The sequence below is a fragment of the Callorhinus ursinus genome, unplaced genomic scaffold (assembly GCF_003265705.2).
Source record: "Callorhinus ursinus isolate GAN/ISIS: 27379988/994484 unplaced genomic scaffold, GSC_fseal_2.0 scaffold11, whole genome shotgun sequence".
In the NCBI taxonomy this organism is placed as follows: domain Eukaryota; kingdom Metazoa; phylum Chordata; class Mammalia; order Carnivora; family Otariidae; genus Callorhinus; species Callorhinus ursinus.
This window is the reverse complement of record NW_027397073.1, coordinates 46,591,497-46,608,571: the sequence shown is the minus strand read 5'-3', so window position 1 is coordinate 46,608,571 and position 17,075 is coordinate 46,591,497. Positions and strand designations below refer to the sequence as shown.

The following is a 17,075-nucleotide window of genomic DNA, read 5'->3' as shown; positions in this document are numbered from 1 at the left end:
GAAGGAGGCGGGAAGTGTGTTTACTCAAAGCCGATATTTTGAGCAGAGTTTTAAGTAGGTTGAACAAAAGTGCTTTTCCTTTAAGTTTTTCTTTTAAATAACTGAAATCATTCTAATTTCTTTAACCCAGAATTCACTATCTACATTTAGTAACATGCAATAAACTGTATGCATTAAAGTTGGCATATAAAGTATATCTTTAGAAAGTAATTTAGCAACGTATCAATAGGCACACAAATGTTAATATGCTTTCATCCACTAATTCCACTTCCAAGAATCCTAAGGTAATAAAGTGATGTGATCAAATTTAAGTGTATATTATTCATAATAGTCAAAAACTGTTTAGTACAGATGGCTAAATTTAGGGTTTCATGGAAGAAGAGACTACTAGCCTAGTACTAGCCTAAAACTAATAAAAATAGTTTTATTAGTTTGGGTGATTTTCTTTGTTTTTGTAATCATGTTCTTGATAAAGATAAAATAGTAGAGGTTTTAGCACTGCATTCACTGAATCTTGAAGGATATGTTGCCAATGCCAGATACATAAATTTTGGCATTCATCCAGACAGAAATTAGGCTTAAGGAAATAAAGTACTATTTCAATAGAGGACATTTTGGACCAAAACATAGAATGAATATAGATGGTCCCTGACTTAATAGTGGTTTGACGTAGGATTATTTGACTCAATGATGCTATGAATACAAAACACATTCAGTAAAAACCATACTTCAAATTCTGAATTTTGATCTTTGTCTGGGTTAGCAATATGCAGTATAATTTCTTGTGATGTGGGGCAGTGGAAAGGGCCACAGCTCTCAGTCAGCCACACCATCACCAAAATAAACCACTGATACACTTACAACCGTTCTGTATTCAGATATCCATTCTGTTTTCACTTTCAGTACAGGAGTTGATAAATTACATGGCATTTAACACTTTAATATAAAACAGGCTTTGGGCGTGCTGGGTGGCTCAGTTAAGCGTCAGACTCTTGGTTTCGCCTCAGGTCTTTATCTCAGGGTCATGGGATCAAGCCCTGCCTCCAGCTCTGTGCTCAGCATGGAATCTGCTTGGGATTCTCTTCCTTTCCCTCTCCCTCCCACTCTGTTCCTCCTCCCACACTTACATGCTTGTAACACTCTCTAAAGAAAATCTTAAAAAAACAGGCTTTGTTTCAGATGATTTTGCCCAACTGCTGGCTAACAAAAGTGTACTGAGCGTGTTTAAGGTATGCTAGGCTAAGTTATGATGTTCAGTAGGTCAGGTATACTAAATGCATTTTTGATTTACAAGATTTTCAATTTACAATGGGCTTCTCAGGACATAACCCCATTATGAAGTTGAGGAAGATCTGTAATTGTAAATAAACTGAAAAATGCTTTTGTGATTGGGCTCTGATAGTTCTTAAATGCCATGATAAAGAGTTTGTATTTTAGGGGCGTTTGGGTGGCTCAGTCATTAAGCAGCTGCCTTCAGTTCAGGTCATGATCCCAGGGTTCTGGGATTGAGCCCCACATCGGGCTCCCTGCTCAGTGGGAAGCCTGCTTCTCCCTCTCCCACTCCCTCTGCTTGTGTTTCCTCTCTTGCTGTGTCTCTGTCAAATAAAATCTTAAGAAAAAAAAAAAGGTTGTATTTTATTCTATAGTTTCAACGACCCATGAAACACTTTTTCCAATGGGAAAAAAATTTTATGATCAAAAAAGTACTATTCTAAAATTAATCTGGCAGCAATAATGCCATATTTTCACAGAAGCTGAGTTGTAGGAGTTCCTAAAAGGCTTTGGATTCCCTTTAAGGATGGAATGCATGGGGTCCCAGAAGGCAAGATGCCCACAGGGGAGGCTGCTGCAGGGACCTGGATTTGACAGGAGACAGAGCAGAACGAGTACGGCAGAAGTTGGAGTAAGACGTAAGGGAGTAGCGCCTAAAAGTTCACATAATTTTGTATTAAAGTGTAAGACAACCACAAGGTCTGGATTCTGTCCACAAACATTTTAGTTCTTCATTTTGAGAAGTTATTGGCAAACTATGTAGACAGTTTGGAGCAGGCTGTGTATTTATCAGCTACAATCTATCAGCGATAAAACACATGGTGCAAGATTACTCTGCACAATCCCTTGGCATTAAGGTAACGTAGTTATCTTCAACTCTAATTCCACTCATGAAATCATCTTAACCCCATTTACTATTTATATGATATGCAGATTTATCTATCTACAACCATCTTACAGAAAATGTTTACAATTGTGTATAAATCTATTGAATTTCATTTTAGATATATGAAATAACGTTGTCAGATCATCATCAGACATCTCAAAGTTTTCCAGATGGCACTGTCTGAAGTATCTCTTTTGTAATATTGAATATTTTTTTTTAAAGATTTTATTTATTTGAGAGAGAGAGAATGAGAGATAGAGAGTACGAGAGGGAAGACGGTCAGAGGGAGAAGCAGACTCCCCGCTGAGCGGGGAGCCCGATGTGGGACTCGATCCCAGGACTCCAGGATCATGACCTGAACCGAAGGCAGTTGCTTAACCAACTGAGCCACCCAGGCACCCTGTAATATTGAATATTATGCACATCTCTAAAAATGCAAATGATGCATATCATCATTATGAGTGACAGGTCATACAGATAATCTGAACCAAGAGATCTCAAAGTTTAAAAAAAAAACTACTTAATTTTGTTGTAGTTCTGATGTCATTTCTTTGGTCCATGTTAAAGGAATTAATCCTTATATTTCATCTAACTCTGGACATTGCCGACATCTTTTAATCATTAGTATCTCTTCTTACTTTTGATGGTTCTTGAAAATGGTGTTTTAAAAGCTCATTGATGGTCACAGTTGTATAACTGTAAATATATAAAAACCACTAAAGGGTACACTCCACATGGGTACATTTTAGACTGTGAATTGTATCTAATGAAGCTGTTCTTACTTAAAAAGTTCATTGAGGATGAAGAGTGCTAAGTAATATTCCAGCCCATAATAATAAAAATGACTTAATAGCTGTCCTTCTTAAAGCTATCATTGTTAATACAAATAAATGTTTACAGAACTGACATAAAGAGATGCCCGAGGTCCATTTGGATAGATATAAAATATCTATGTTCAGTTTATTCTAATATTAGCATTTCTTTGCATTCCCTGGGCATATATAAACTAAACTGAGAAGTCCACAGAGGGAAACTGGTTCGTGATTAAAACTGATAGTTAACTCAGACAATTGAATCAATTAAATTTCAGTGAAGTTATTTATAAACCCATCAGAGCTCAAATCTAAAGCAATAAGGAGTCTAAAGTCTAAGAAACACAGTTTTTAGTTCACAAATACTTTTTCGGGGTGCCTGGGTGGCTCAGTTGGTTAAGCATCTGCCTTCAGCACAGGTCATGATCCCAGGGTCCTGGGATCGAGCCCCACATCGGGCTCCCTGCTCAGCGGGAAGCCTGCTTCTCCCTCTCCCTCTGCCTGCTGCTCTGCCTACTTGTGCTCTGTCAAATAAATAAAATCTTAAAAAAATAATTTTTTCCTCGATATGTAATTTTTTAATTGGATTTCTGATTTTGTATTGTATGTTATTTTGACTTTTGGAATATTTATAGTCTACTCTTGATGATTCATAACCAGTGGAGACTGAAGACATAAAAAGTTACTACTGAAAGGTAGATTAACCATTAGACAGTCACGGTCACATAGACATTCACAGAATCATAAAAGGCTAAGACCCGAGAACAACCAACCCCTTCATTTACAGATGGGGAAACTGAGGCTCAGAGAAGTTAAATGTACCGTTCAAAGTAACAGCTGGTAAGTGGCAGAGCAAGGATTCAAACACAAGACAGTTTAAAATTCAAGTCTTCTTGGGCACCTGGGTGGCTCAGTTGGTTAAGCAACTGCCTTCAGCTCAGGTCATGATCCCGGAGTCCCGGGATCAAGTCCAGCAACGGGCTCCCTGCCCAGCAGGGAGTCTGCTTCTCCCTCAGACCCTGCCCCCCTCTTGCTCTCTCTCTCCCTCAAATAAAATCTTTAAAAAAATAAAAATAGGGGCGCCTGGGTGGCTCAGTCAGTTGAGCGTCTGCCTTTGGCTCAGGTCGTGGCCCCAGGGTCCTGGGATCGAGCCCCATGTCGGGCTCCCTGCTCCGCGGAAAGCCTGCTTCTCCCTCTCCCACTCCCCCTGCTTGTGTTCCCTCTCTCGCTGTGTCTCTGTCAGATGAATAAATAAATCTTTAAAAATAAATAAAAAAATAAAAATAAAATTCGAGTCTTCTGGAATTCGTAATTAGGAGTCTCATTACATAGCCAAAATGAATTTATAGCCCCAAAATGTTAATTTTTTTCTTAAAATAAAATATTAATCTACAAACCAAGCCTCTTCCAGTAGAAATTTTAAGTTGCTTTTTAAAAATTTCAAAATAGTCTTATCAAACACAACTTTGAATTCAAAACCGAAAATTAACACGTATAGCAAACAAAACTACAAAGGATCAACATCTAGGATAATGGGTTGTGTTAAACAGTGGGTGTTATTTTGTAGTTTGCCCCCCAACTTTTTTTTTTTTTTTTTACCTTTATCCATGTCACACTCCTTAATCATTTTCAGAAAGGTGGAAATTTCCCTATCTAGTTTCTGTTGGCATGTTTGTGCTTTCTGGGAAAACAAAAACAAAAAGCAAAATTAAAACTTATTAATAAAGTATTTTTATAGTACATATGCTTTACTGTTTCTGTCAAAACTTTTAGTTCATATGTTGATATACTACAATAATTAAGATATATTCTTGAGAAAAGATAAAAATTTCCTTAGAAATTGAATACTGCATTTAATCACAGTTTAAAAAATAAATCTTTCTAAATTTTAAATACATTCAACATTTGTCATGTAGACAATATACAACTGCATTCTTTCCAAGAACTCATACCATATACATGAGTTAGATTTCTCCCGATTAATCCTTTTTGTAGACTTGATTAAATTCATCGAGGAATTATAAAATGCATTCCTTAAGAATATACTTTAAAAAATTGTTTTTGTCAGGGCGCCTGGGTGGCTCAGTTGTTAAGTGTCTGCCTTCAGCTCGGGTCATGATCCCAGGATTCTGGGATCGAGCCCCTCATAGGGCTCCCTGCTCTGCAGGAAGCCTGCTTCTCCCTCTCCCACTCCCCCTGCTTGTGTTTCCTCTCTCGCTGTGTCTCTGTCAAATAAATAAAATCTTAAAAAAAAAAAAAAAAAGGTTTAAAAACTGTTTTTGTTAAAAAATCTAGATAGTAGTAATATTTAGAAACCACAGCTGATTTTCGTTCAGCCATCTAAGGACATTTTCTTAGTAAGTCAAAGTTTATAAAAATAAGATTAAGTCAATTATAGGAAACATTCTTCTTGCACTTTGAAACTTCTACATTTTTAGATCCCTAAAAGCAAAACAGAGTTTTACGACACAAGTTCCACCCCATCTTAGTCAAAATTTAGAAGTCCAAAATGAAAAGTCAGGTAAACACATTGATTATGTTAATGTAATTTTGATGGTAGTTTTATTTAGTTTTTCTTTCAAGAGGTAGGAAGAATTAGCAAGAAAATTATCATTGTAAAGTCAGTTGGTTATGGCAATGAAAAATGTTTATTCTGAGAACCTTGAGTTTGTTAATATTAGAATCACATTGTTGTAGGTAGAGTAGTATTTATCCTTATAAATTCCCCACTTTGTACTCCTAATCCCAACTGGCTCATCACTAAACATTTTTGCCCCTCCTAAACCAGTCCTACATGACAAAGGGACACAGGTAAGCAGCCTTTTCTTCTTTTTCACCGTATAAAATTTTTAGTGCTTATAAGCTCAGTTCAACCACAGTGGAATTATTCATGGTACCACGTTAGTGACAGGCAATGTTCTCTTTAAAATCTACAGTACTCTGTGTTGAGAGCTCTAACAACATAAATATACCTACACTACACAATTTAAAACACCCCAGAAAGGGAAATGGTGTGCTGGATCACTTTTTCAGACACAGCCCATAAATACAGGTTGAAGGCAGGGAAGAAGTTGATGTGGAGGAACTGAAATAGGCACTGCAACCAAATGTATCACTCATAATTTATTAACAGAAAATTGTCATTTCTACTCTATCCATAGTTAATACTCCTGCCCATGTGCAAGTCAATGTTACTGTTTTCTCTTTTCCTTTCTATGGTGAAAGTTAGCTGGATACATAAAAGCCAGCACTGGCTTCATCTGCAGACTGGAAATCTGTAATGAACAGGATAGAGTTCCTGGGGGTAATAAAGACAAGAACATTCTCCATAACATCCTCCTCAAATACCTGAATCCCATTCGTCTTCCCTTAGCATATCTACCTGACAGTTACTAAAAAGAGCCTCCCTGGTAGAGAATTTACTTGTTTTATTTTTTTTTCCATTTTTTTATTTTTATTTTTTATTGAGATTTACTTGTTTTAATAAAAGGTACACATTAGGTCAGCTGGAGAAGATTTGATCTACACATTGTTTCACAGTTAGGTATAATGTGTCTTCTGTTCTAAACGATTGGTGTGGTTTTGAAGGCAAAAGAAACAAGAGAGGTCATTAATACAAATAATATGTACACATCATCTAATTTGCTATAATTTCCCCTTAGCAGCTATCGGTTATATTAGGAAAACCTAGAAATCTATTTAGGAAGGTTAATGTTCAGGAGATCTTTGCAGAGCCGAGCATCGTGTCCCATTCTTAACTTCTAAGCCATTCACCTTATGTCAGACATTCTTTTTAGGTTTTAATTTTTTTTTTTTATTCTACATAAACAGCATCCCACTATAAGCAATGACCTAATACCCGAGCATGATGATATTTTAAACCCAAGTTGTCTGGGCACAGAATTCAAGAACAGAGTATCCACAGACTCAGGGCCCAGAGAGCAGGAGGTACCCAGGTGAGCAGCTGAGCATATTCACAACACAGGCCTCCCGCTCCTAGTTCTGCCCACCCAGATATTTGCTGTTTTGTTTAAGCTGATGTTAAACCACTTTATTATCCCTGGCTTAGGAAAACAGCTCAAAAATGTATTATCAAGGGCTAGGAAGGACTGAATAGGGTAGGGGAGAGGTCAAATTCCAGGCTATTTGCTATAGACAATCTACATTTGGTAAGAACAGAAGCAGATTGCCTCTACTCAAGCAATTAAAAGGGACAAACTACTGACACAACATAGTGAAAGAAGACAGGTTCCAATGAGCACATACAGTATGATTCCAATTACAATTCTAGAACAGACAAAACTGATACCACCTATAATGATAGAAAGCAGATCAGTGATTGCCTGAGATGGAGGTGAAGTGCACTGCCTGGCAAGGGGCCCCAGGGAAATTTGAGGTGATAAAAATGTATCTTTTTTTCTTTTTTAATGGAAACTTTTTTTTTTTTTTTTTTTTTAATTTTTTTTTTTTAGAGGGGGGGGGGGGGAGCAAAGGGGGGGGGGGGCGGGCAGGAGAAGGAGAGGGAGAAGCAGGCTCCCTGCTGAGCAAGGAGCCCGATGTGGGGCTCGATCCCATGACCCTGGGATCATGACCTGAGCCGAAGGCAGATGCCTAACCATCTGAGCCACCAGTCGCCCCAAAATGTCTCTATCTTGAGAAGTGGTGGTTACAAAGGGTATATACATTTGTCAGAACATGTCAAATTGGACAAAATGCATTCATTTTATTGTACATAAACTTTTTAGAGATTATAGAACCCTGATGACATTCCTCTTTACAGAAAACAGCCAGGATTGCAAGGACTCATGCCCCAAGTCTCACCTCCAAGGCTCCCTACCTCAAGCCCAGTTCCATTTCCCCTCAGTCTAAGTCAATACATAGCACATTTATTCTTCTTGGTACCTGGGGATCATTACGGCCCTGCTCTGTAATCTTCTTAATGTGTTATTTTGCAATAGATATTTACACAAAATAAAAAAATTAAATGAAAGGATAGAGAGAAAAAGGCAATTCTCACATATCAGCACAATTTAGCATCTTCCGCTCATTAAATCCTTATAACACTGAGTTCAGATCCTATAGAATTGAGATATCGTCAACAAATGAAACCCCCACTTTCCTTGTGCCACCCCAAATCTAAGAGCCTATCCCAGTTTTGTCTCATAGTACGTTCTACAACGACAGAAGCATTCTACACTGTACTGTCCAGAGTGGTAGCCACATGTGACTATTGAGCACCTGGAACTGTGCTGAGTTAAAAGGAGTTGAATTCTTAATTCTAATTTAAGTAGCCAAATGTGTCTAGTAGCTATCGTATTGGACAGCATTTCTACACCAACACTGTGCTTGAATTTGTCTCCCCATTTTTATATTTAAAATATTTTCAAGTTGTCATTAAGGCAACAACCATAAGGCCAGTATTTCTATGATTTGTCTTATGCTTTTCTCTCTGGAGACCTAACCTTAGGGCAGTGACAGAGATAAGAGAAATACTGTTTTCAATTTTTTGGAGGTCCTCATTTTGGGTGAAGATAAAATGAGACCAAAAACATCACATAACCTGGTCACTTTTTCAGTGTGGACATTTTTCCCCCATAATGTCTTGTCCAAAACCATGTTGAGGAAATAAGGTTAGTTTTATGTCCATTCAGATGGCTTTAGAGTATTTTAATCCTAGAGTTCCTAATTTCCTTTAGAAAGTCTATAAACATCTAGAATAGATCTCATTTCACAAATAGGTCCCAGAACACCCTTACAACTTAAGAATCCAATGATGAAAGGCATTCCGGAGCCAGTCTACCACAAGCTACAATTCAACAAACTTAACAGCTCATTTCAGATATTATTTTTTTTTTAAAGATTTATTTATTTGAGAGAGAGAGAATGAGAGATAGAGAGCACAAGAGGGAAGAGGGTCAGAGGGAGAAGCAGACCCCCCGTCGAGCAGGGAGCCCGATGTGGGACTCGATCCCGGGACTCCAGGATCTTGACCTGAGCCAAAGGCAGTCGCTTAACCAACTGAGCCACCCAGGCGCCCTCATTTCAGATTTTAACCTTTTTTTGGACCAAACTTCAGGAGTTGAGATAGAGTCAAGATTCACAGAATTAGCATTCAAATCCTGTTGGACAGAAATATGTTTGTAACCTGCAAAACATGAAAGGCTAAACACTGCTGTAACTCTCCCCAACTTCAGGTGCTATAAAAATCTAGAAGGCAAAAACTTCATGGTTTTAAAGTTAACATAAGAGCATGATATTCAAGTGAATAAAATAAAAGGTATAGTGGAAGTCGATAACATGAAAAACTGATAACTATGCCAAAGAAACATTTTTTTCAAGAAAGTTTTTTTTAAATGATATGCAAGTTAGTCCGCTTTTACCTGTAGCTTCCATTAAAAATGTCTTAAAATTACCATAATCTTAGGAAAGATTGGTATGCTTTGTAAGTCCTTCCAGGTTTTATCCTTTACCTTATTTTGAGGATAAATAGGAAAGGACTTCTTTTCACGTAGGGAGTCCTGACTAAAAGTTAAAATCTTTAGCACAGTTTTGGGGCTTTTTTTTTTTTTTACTTAACATGATTCTGGCCATAGATATGTAAACTTTCTTTTTTACCCAGTTTGATACTTTTGCAAAGTTCACAGTCTGAAAATTATGTTTCTGGCTGTCACACTACACATTAGGCTTTAAAAAAAATAGAAGTAGCACTGGTAAAGCGAATGTCAAATTCTGGCAATGTCTTCAACAAAACATGGAAGAGCTCAAATTTTTTAATGTTCCATCATAAAGTAGGATTAGGGACCGAAAGAGCCAAAATCTCTTTCTGATTTAAGTTTACAGGTCCTTACATCAATAAAACTCCTTAGGTATTAGCAAACTTAACTTCATTAAAGTTGTTGATTTAGAAACATTCAAATCCTGCATCTAATTCATTTAATTAAAAAAAAAGATTAAATTTAGTAGGCAAATTGATATGTCCTGACATAATTATTTGGAGTGAAACTCCATCATCCTTTTGTAGTTCTAATTCTTCCAAACCCAATTCCCATTTAAAAGGCAGGGCCAGAAAATTGATGCCCAGAAAAAAATACCTATTTCATTTCAATAACACATGCTGATATTTCTCTTTGGCTAAGACATTGACGTCACTTCAGATAAAAGCCTGTGCTTTTATTACTGACGCTTTATCTTACCTCTAATCAATGAAGTTACAGATTACAAGCGGTTTTAAATGAAACTACCAGCCAGGAAAGGTATCACTATGGTTGCATTATTTAAACTCTGAAATATGCAGTGAAGTCATAAAGGGCAGCAAGTCAAGCTCTGCATGCTCCCCCTACTGGCAGTTTTCAAACAGAATGACAATCCGATTACAGCAATGGAAAAATTTTAACCAAAAAAGATACATATGGGCACAGGCTAGTATCTTTACAGCATTATCTACAGAGACATTTGATAGTATCATAACAGACACTATAAATAGCATAAAATATTACTGGATAAACAGCAGTATTATCTCCACTGTCAGATTTCTTAATTTCAAAACCTCACATTAAAAAATTCTTGGTGACAGAGTTAGCTATAAAAGTCAGGCTTGGTTTTTCTACATACCTCTAAGGATTCCTTCAGGTCTACAGCTGAAATTGCATCTTCCTCTTCGTCATCAGTCAGCTGGTCCTGGGAACAGTAGTGAGTGCTATAAGCAGAATGATCTTCTATTGCTTCCAGCCAGTCCTGAAATAATCCAAGAATTTAAATAAAAGTAAAATGCATTTTTACTCAAAAGATAATATGGCAACAATTTAGAAAGCATAAAATTTACATGGAGAAAATATTAAAGGCTCAAAAAAACAAAAGAAACCCAAACCAAACAACAACAAAAGAATGATGCAGGTCTCTTGTCCATGACATTTCTGGATAAAAAATTTCCTAATACTTTAAAAAATATCATCTGTAAGTTTACATATTCAATAATACTAAAACACACACTATAAAAGCTGAGTAATGGGTGGAAATTTTTTCACTTAAAATTATAGATTCTCAATACTGTTGGATACGCTATTATATACTAATATATCCAGAAATACTATTTTACTAACTTGTAATCAAGTTATAAGAAAGCCAACAATTGCCTTGATGCTTTAGCTTTTACTAATGTTTTTAAAATATCAGTGATTTCACAAAAAGAATATTTGCCCCAAAAATATCTGTGTTACTTCCTCTTCATTTTTTACAGCATTACTCAAGGTCAAATTTTACCACTTTATGATACGGTCAGAGTGTCAGAAATTTAGATCGTTTAGGGTTCTTTGCAGGGCCAAAGTTAACCACTTTGGAAAATAGATTCTTTTAATCCCTTACACAATTTACAAAAAAACAAGACAGGTCTATAAATACTCCTTTGATCTAAAGGAATATGGAGTCTCCATTAAATAACTGCACTGTGAATTTCTGTCTCATAAACCCCAATTTTCTTGCTTGCTGCTGCTGTTCAATTTACCACAAAGGAAGACTGAGGCTATACTGTAATAAATCAGAACACCTAAGCTGAAACCAGGTTTTGTCACTTGTAAGCTGTGTGACCTTGAGAGAGCACTTCAATCTTACTGGCTTCAGTTTCTGTACCTATAAATGAAGAGGCAGACTACATAATCATTCAGAATTTTTTTCCAAAAATGATTCATAAAAATCAAAATAATAAAGATAATTATGAACAAAAAATATCTGCAGGTACATGTTGATAAAGAAATTAATTCATAAGCCAAATTTCAAGCTTCATGTAATTGCCCCATTAAAAAGGTAGTCAACAAGATTTTAGATGCTAATATTCAATTGAACTTATATTTTTTGTTTTTAAATATTAAGTTTTATGAAAGATAAATGAATCCATAAAATTACCTCTCTTGACTGTTGAAGGCTATTCTTAGGAACCCTGAAGCCATGAAGAGTGTCATCGAAGCATTTAATAAAGAAGAGGCAGCTATCAGTGGATTTTACCTTGGATATAAAGAAGTCAGTAAGACAGTATCATTCATGCACATAAAATAGGAGATATATATAGATATAATTTGACAGTACATATAACACATAACAGTATTAACATAGCTTAATTATACCCAAGTGAACATTTAAAATACCAACTGGTAAAAATTGGGGAAAAAAAATTGATGCATTGGGAATATCACATGCATTGCAGCTAACATCTGGCTTTCATATTCGTAGTTACTCAAAGTAAATACGAATAGTTCATTAGGTATGTAGTTTTAGTTTTGTCTTTTATGTTTAATAATTTAGCATGCACTTGGGCTATAAAATTCTTTAAACACCACAGATCCAATTTCTTATTCACACCATTCTCCAGAACCTTTTGAGCTGAATGTACAAAACATTTGAACTGAGTGTAAAAGAATAAGTACATATGAGATTGACAAAGAAGGGGGAAAGGAAAAAAGGATAAAAAATTGTGTCTCACTGAAATATAAGTTTGGAAAGTGAGGGGATTTAAGAATGGAAAAAGAGAGGGGCGCCTGGGTGGCTCAGTCGGTTAAGCAGCTGCCTTTGGCTCAGGTCATGATCCCAGGGTCCTGAGATCAAGCCCCACATTGGGCACCCTGCTCAGTGGGGAGTCTGCTTCTCCCTCTCCCTCTGTTGTTCCCTCTGCTTGTGCTCTCTTGCTCACACTCTAATAAATAAAGTCTTAAAAAAAAAAAAGGAATGGAAAAAGACAGACTTCTACTTCAAGGCCCTACAAGAGTACCACCCTCCTCCTTGCAGAAAACAACCATAAAAAGCAACTGCTGGGGTGGGGGTGGGGGAGGCTGCGTCGGTTGGGTGTCTGACTCTTGATTTCAGCTTGGGTTGTGATCTTGGGGTTGTGAGATTGAGCTCTGCACTGGGTGTGGAGTCTGCTTGGGATTCTTTCTGTCCCTCTGCCCCTCCCCCTGCTCATGCACACTCAAAGTCTCTCTCTCTCTCTCTCTCAAAATGGATGAATAAAATCTTAAAAAAAAAAAAAAAGCAACTGCCTTAAGGAACTGGAGAGTGAACAAAAGTTGACAGACTCTGATGGGGAATGCACATGCTCTTGGAGGAAAGGAAATAAGTAACTATGCAAATAAGTTCCCATCCCCAAGGTTTTTCAACTGGGACATACAGTCCACAGGGTGACATGAAAGCAGCACAGGCACACATGGAAAAACCCAGTCTTTCTGTCTTTGAGAATTAATAAGGGAAAGTCAGGGATCCAGAAATACTAAAGAGTGGGGGTAATCCTCCAAGGGAAAAAGAGATTCCCGAACTATGTTTTGGGATCTGTTCACATGTCTAATTGATGCTGAGAAAGGATTCAAAGCAGTCTCTTAAATACAACCTTTCGAAATGCAGACCAGAGCTGCCACCCAAGAAACAGAGTTTACAACCTAAACCCAGCCAAGAAAATAACTTGCTAAAACAGGTCATTTAACAGAGAAAAATAACAGAACCCAGAATCCCCAGGACTTAACATTCATAATATTAAGGACACAATCCAAAATTACCTGATATATGAAGAAGAAAGTGGAACATATTCTCAAAAGAAGTCTAATTAAAAGGCAGATTTTTCAGAATGGTTAATAAGGACCCAAATAGATACTATCTACACAGATAGAAAATAAAGATATACAGGGCGCCTGGGTGGCTCGGTTGGTTGGGCGACTGCCTTCGGCTCAGGTCATGATCCTGGAGTCCCGGGATCGAGTCCTGCATCAGGCTCCCTGCTCGGCAGGGAGTCTGCTTCTCCCTCTGACCCTCCCCCCTCTCATGTGCTCTCTCTCTCTCATTCTTTCTCTCAAATAAATAGAATCTTTAAAAAAAAAAAAAAAAGAAAAGAAAGATATACAGGTTAAAAGGAAATGGAGAGAAAAAGAGATACCATTCAAACAGTAAGCATAAGAAGGCCTGAGTGGTTGTATAATATTAGGCAAAATAGATTTCAAAAGTAAATATATTACAAGAGATAAAGAGGACTACCAGGTCAATTATTCAGGAAGACAACATCATTGGTATGTATGTGTTCAATAACTGAGAAATAACCAACTATGCTTGTGGAATTGTTCATTTTGATACCCCTCTCGGCAATTGATATAATTAGCCAAAAATCAGCAAAAATACAGATCTGAGCAACACTATCAACCACCATGACTGAATATTTATAGGACTCTAAACCCAACAATAGCGAAATATACACTATTTTCAAGTGTGTTTACTGGGATAATCCATACATAGAGCCATCAAGCAAGTCTCAATACATTTGAAAAGACAAAAATCATATAGAATACATTCAATGACCAAAATGAAATTAAATTATAAATCAGAAACAGATCATAAAAACCCATTACTTGGAAATTAAACACACCTATAAGTATTCATTGGTTCAAAGACAACATTCCTATTAATAGAAATTTCTATTAGTTTCTAGTAGAAATTAGACAATATTTTGAACATTGTAATGAAAACATACCAAAATTAGCAGCATGAAACTAAAACAGTTACAAAGGTAAAAGTATAGCTTTAAATGGCTGTATTAGTAAAGAAGATAGGCCTTAATCAATAAGCTTTGACTTTGAGAAACTATTAAAAAAGCAAATTAAACCCAAAGCGTAGAGAAATTTCTTAAGAAAAATAGAAAACAGAAAAACAAAAAAATTTCAAAAAAAAAATCAAGAACTACTTCTTTGAAAAGATCAATAAAATTGATAAACTGCTAGCCAGATTAATCTAGGGAAGAAAAAAAGAGACACAAATTACCAATATAAAAAAAAAGAGGGCACAACACTACCTACCATACAAACATTAAAAACATAGTAAGGGAATATAAGTAACAAAAAGTTTGATAACCTAAGAAAAGGGACAAATTTTTTGAAAGGCAAAAATTACAAACACCAACCCAAGAAGAAATAGAAAATTTGAACTAGCCCTTAGCAACTGAACAAATTTGTAATTACTATCCTTCCCATAAAAAAACAAAAACAAAACAAAAAACAAAAAAAAAAAAACCCCACCTTCTGGCCCATGAATTATATCAGCATTTAGGAAACAAATAAACTTAATCCTACAAAAACTCTTCTAAGAAACTGAAAAGAAATATTTTCTAATTCATTATATGAGACCAGTATTTCTCAGATTCCAAAACCACACCAAATATATCAAGAGAGAAATATAAACCAGTATCCATCAGGAGCACAGAAGCAAAAAATCCTTAACAAAATATTAGCAAACAATTTATTAAAATAATGTATCATGACCAACTGAAATTTATCCCAGCAATATGACTGGTTTATTAACACCCTAAGATCTAACAGTGTAATTAACCATATTAAAATGAGTAAAACCCTATGATCATTTCAATAATATGCAAAAAATATTTAATAAAAATCAACAGATCCTCATGGTAAGGGCTCTCAGTAAATTAGGAAATGAAAATAACTTCCTAAAGCAAATTAAGGGCATCTATGAAAAACTTATAGCTAATAACTCAATAATGAAAGGCTCAATGCTTTGTACCTAACACAAACAAAACAAGAATGCTGGCTCTCACCAATTCTATTTAAAGTTGTACTGGAGGTCCTATCCAGTACAATAAAAGATAAAAAACAAAGGCATATAAATTGTAGAGAAATAGATCTTTTTTTTGCAGACAACATGATTGTGCATGTAGGAGACGCTGAGGAATCTGCAAAAAAGCTACCAAAACTATTAAGTGAATTTAGCAAGGCTACAGGACTCAAAACAAATTTATATATAATAACAACAAAAAACAGAAAATGAAAATTTCAAGTCCATCATAATAGCTTTAAAAAATAAACACATAGGGCGCCTGGGTGGCTCAGTTGGTTAAGTGACTGCCTTCGGCTCAGGTCATGATCCTGGAGTCCCGGGATCGAGTCCCGCATCGGGCTCCCTGCTCAGCGGGGAGCCTGCTTCTCCCTCTGACCCTCTTCCCTCTCGTGCTCTCTCTCATTCTCTCTCTCTCAAATAAATAAAATCTTTAAAAAAAAAAAAACACATAAGCATAAGTTTAACAAAAAATTATAAGACGTTATAAAAGGAAATTAAAGAAGATTTCAATAAAGGAGAGATACAATATTCATAGCTTAGAGGTCTTGATGTGGTTAAAGTAACAATCCTCCCCAAGTAAATCTATATATTTAATGCAACCCCAATCAAAACAACCATTCCCCAACACTGAAAATTGATGAAAGACATTCAACACATTGAAAAGCATTTATTCAAGAAAAATCTACTGAATCTCTCAAGAACACTGGATGTTGTTTTAGCCTGAGTCTGCTCCACTCCCCCCTCCTTCTTACTCTGTGGCAAATTGTATCATGATGGGGCAAGCTTTAAATACTGGGGCTGACTTTATTTAGAATACGGCCCTGAAAATTCCAAGTCCAGGGCTTTCTCAAAACAACAGCAATCTTGGTAGCCAACAATCAGGAAAAGCCATCACAGAAAATATATTCAGCCAAGCAACAAACTGGCAAATGAGCCAGACATTTAAAAAGCTCTCAGAAAAATGTTCAAAAACTAAAGTAAATCATATGTAAAGAACTAAAAGAAAGCATAATGATAATAACCAATCAAATAGAAAATATCAATAAAAAGATGCAAGTTATGAAAAAGAACCCAATGGAAATTCTGGATGTGAAAATTACAAGAACTATAATGAAAAATTCACTCAAGATAATCTGAGATGGAAGGGAAGAAAAAAAAATCATGGCAGGGCATTATCATGTGTACCAACAAAGTCACAAAGGAGAGAGAAAACTGAAAAAAAATATTTAAAGAAAGAATGGGTGAAAATTTCCCAAGTTCAATGAAAATATTACACATTCAAGAAGTTCAATAAACTCCAGCACAATAAATCCAGAGAGATTTATACCTAGACACATCTTAAACTATTGACAGCCAAAACCAGAAAATACTGAAAGTAATGAGAAAAAGGACTCATCAAATACAGGGAAAGCACAGTAAAATTAACAGCTGACTTTGCATCAAAAACAATGAAGAACAGAGGTAAGGGGATGACATATTTAAAGTGCTGAAAGAAAATTTCTCTGTCTTAT

The 17,075-nt window shown here is 36.1% G+C and overlaps 1 protein-coding gene across 10 annotated transcripts in view; it reads right to left on the bottom strand.

Moving 5' to 3' along the window:
• The window catches only part of OSBPL1A (oxysterol binding protein like 1A), a 231,462-nt gene that overhangs the window by 122,643 nt on the left and 91,744 nt on the right, over positions 1-17,075 (bottom strand). For 7 of the 10 annotated variants that reach the window (XM_025886552.2, XM_073898394.1, XM_073898392.1 and 4 more), the window contains 3 exons: positions 11,869-11,967; positions 10,582-10,704; positions 4,570-4,651 (listed from right to left, as the gene is read on the bottom strand). In XM_025886552.2, coding sequence (XP_025742337.1) covers positions 4,570-4,651; positions 10,582-10,704; positions 11,869-11,967 — 304 coding nt within the window. Of the gene's footprint in view, positions 1-4,569; positions 4,652-10,163; positions 10,209-10,581; positions 10,705-11,868; positions 11,968-17,075 lie in introns of those variants that run through there. The other 3 variants (XM_073898396.1, XM_025886557.2, XM_025886559.2) reach the window with 3 other exon arrangements.